The sequence below is a fragment of the Mandrillus leucophaeus genome, unplaced genomic scaffold (genome assembly GCF_000951045.1).
Source record: "Mandrillus leucophaeus isolate KB7577 unplaced genomic scaffold, Mleu.le_1.0 Scaffold57, whole genome shotgun sequence".
In the NCBI taxonomy this organism is placed as follows: domain Eukaryota; kingdom Metazoa; phylum Chordata; class Mammalia; order Primates; family Cercopithecidae; genus Mandrillus; species Mandrillus leucophaeus.
Window position 1 is genome coordinate 6,892,741 of NW_012106141.1, and position 1,991 is coordinate 6,894,731.

The 1,991-nt window shown below is 38.6% G+C and overlaps 1 protein-coding gene across 5 annotated transcripts in view; it reads left to right on the plus strand.

The window, feature by feature from the left end:
• ARHGEF3 (Rho guanine nucleotide exchange factor (GEF) 3) overlaps window positions 1–1,991 on the plus strand; it is a 353,065-nt gene that overhangs the window by 341,330 nt on the left and 9,744 nt on the right. For all 5 annotated transcript variants that reach the window (XM_011998411.1, XM_011998412.1, XM_011998414.1 and 2 more), the window contains one exon: window positions 738–908. In XM_011998411.1, coding sequence (XP_011853801.1) covers window positions 738–908 — 171 coding nt within the window. The remainder of the gene's footprint in view (window positions 1–737; window positions 909–1,991) is intronic.

Here is a 1,991-nt window from a genome sequence, read left to right on the forward strand (position 1 = left end):
GACAGAGTGAGACTCCGTCTCAAAACAAACAAAAAATACAAAAATTAGTTGGATGTTGTGGCAGACACCTGTAATCCTAGCTACTTGGGAGGCTGAGGCAGAAGAATCGCTTGAACCTGGGAGGCCGAGGTTGCAGTGACCCAAGATTGTGCTATCTCACTCCAGCCTGGGCAACAAGAGGGAAACTCCTTATCAGGAAAAAAAAAAAAAAAAAAAAAAGATATTCAAACCATTTGTTCAAACCCAATTTGCAAATATTGTTCGTACATTGGATTGAGTACATATAGAGAGACATTGAAGCTATTAATTGTGTCACATCCTCAAAGACAGTCCCTCTTTTGGACTCTTACATTCTGCTTTATTTTCTCTCCTTAGCCAATTTTTTTATATGGCTACATTTTCAACATTGTGAGCACGTTTTAAGCAATGTGCAGCCTGGAGCTCAATAGGTATCCCTTCCTCCCAGATAAAATTATTCATCAATATTAGTTTTATGTATAATATAAATATATTTATATGTGTACAAATAAATGTGTGTGTATGTGTACAGATGGATGGATAGATGCAGTATACTAAAAGTATTTATGTTTTTTTTTTCTCTTTTCCCAAAGTAGCAACTTAGATAACAGAATTAGATCCAGGTGTGTCCTGGTGTCCTTCTAGGCTGAACCCCTAAGACTTGGTGGGAATGGTGTGCTGCTTTCCTCCATACTTAATTTTCCTCTTTGTTTCCATAGATAAATATCATTCAGGGAATTGTGGCAGAAATCAACACCAAGACTGGCGAATCTGAATGCCGCTATTATAAAGAGCGGCTTCTTTACTTGGAAGAAGGCCAGAAAGACTCCCTGATCGACAGCTCTCGAGTCTTGTGTTGTCATGGTGAACTGAAGAACAATCGGGGCGTGGTAAGTAGTTACTCCCTTTAAGCAGTCTCATCCTCCTCCCCTATCCCTAATTCATTTGATGTGGAGCCTCCTCTTACAATTTCTTCCCTATCTAGGGTCATGTTCTTTTTTTTTGAGATGGAGTCTTGCTTTGTCACCCAGGCTGGCTCACTGCAACCTATGCCTTCCCAGGTTCAAGCAATTCTCGTGCCTTGGCCTCCCAAGTAGCTGGAACTGCAGGCGCGCACCACCACGCCCGGCTAATTTTTGTACTTTTTTAGTAGAGACAGGGTTTCACCATATTGGGCCAGGGTGGTCTCAAACTCCTGAGCTCAAGTGATCCGCCCACCTTGGCCTCTCAAAGTGCTGGAATTACAGGCTTGAGCCACCATACCTGTCATTCATTCTTTCAAACAAAAATTGCTTTTCCAGTGTCATTTATGTCACAAGACCATATGTGTATATGTATGTATATATTCATTCATATTTTGTAATTCATATTTTGTAATTCCAATATTCAGAAAGAATTTTGGAAACCAACATAGGGTTGCCAGCTATTTATTTTGTTTGATCATGACTTTGAAAAACAAATGCAGAATAGTTAACATCTCTCACTTTGATTTAAGAAAATAAAGGATGATCTTAATAAGATGTTAGAAGGATTTAATCTCAGAAAAACAGTCTTCAGTTGAATGCATTTAACTTCTTTATTGTGGATTGGGGCCCATCCACAGACTGGCATTTTGAAACCAGTTTTTTAAAAATAACAACCTATCTTCTATTGGTTGTATATTTAGCTTTGACCTATAGATACCCATTTCCTGGCTTTTATTCCCAAGTGGATACCAATGGTTCCTCTTCTGCTATCATAGCAACTGTGCATATGTCCCTTAGAGCACTTAATATAGTGAGTTGCAATTCTCCATTTGTCTGTCAGTATATTCCATTATACCATGTTATTTTGGTGGGGGAACTGTGTTTTGTCAACCTTAGAATCTATTATGGGGACCTGGCACATACTGGGTACTCAATGAATGAATGCTTATTTAAAGAGAAAGATGAATTTGAATTATATGAGAGTTCAAAATTCATTTAGCTCACCAA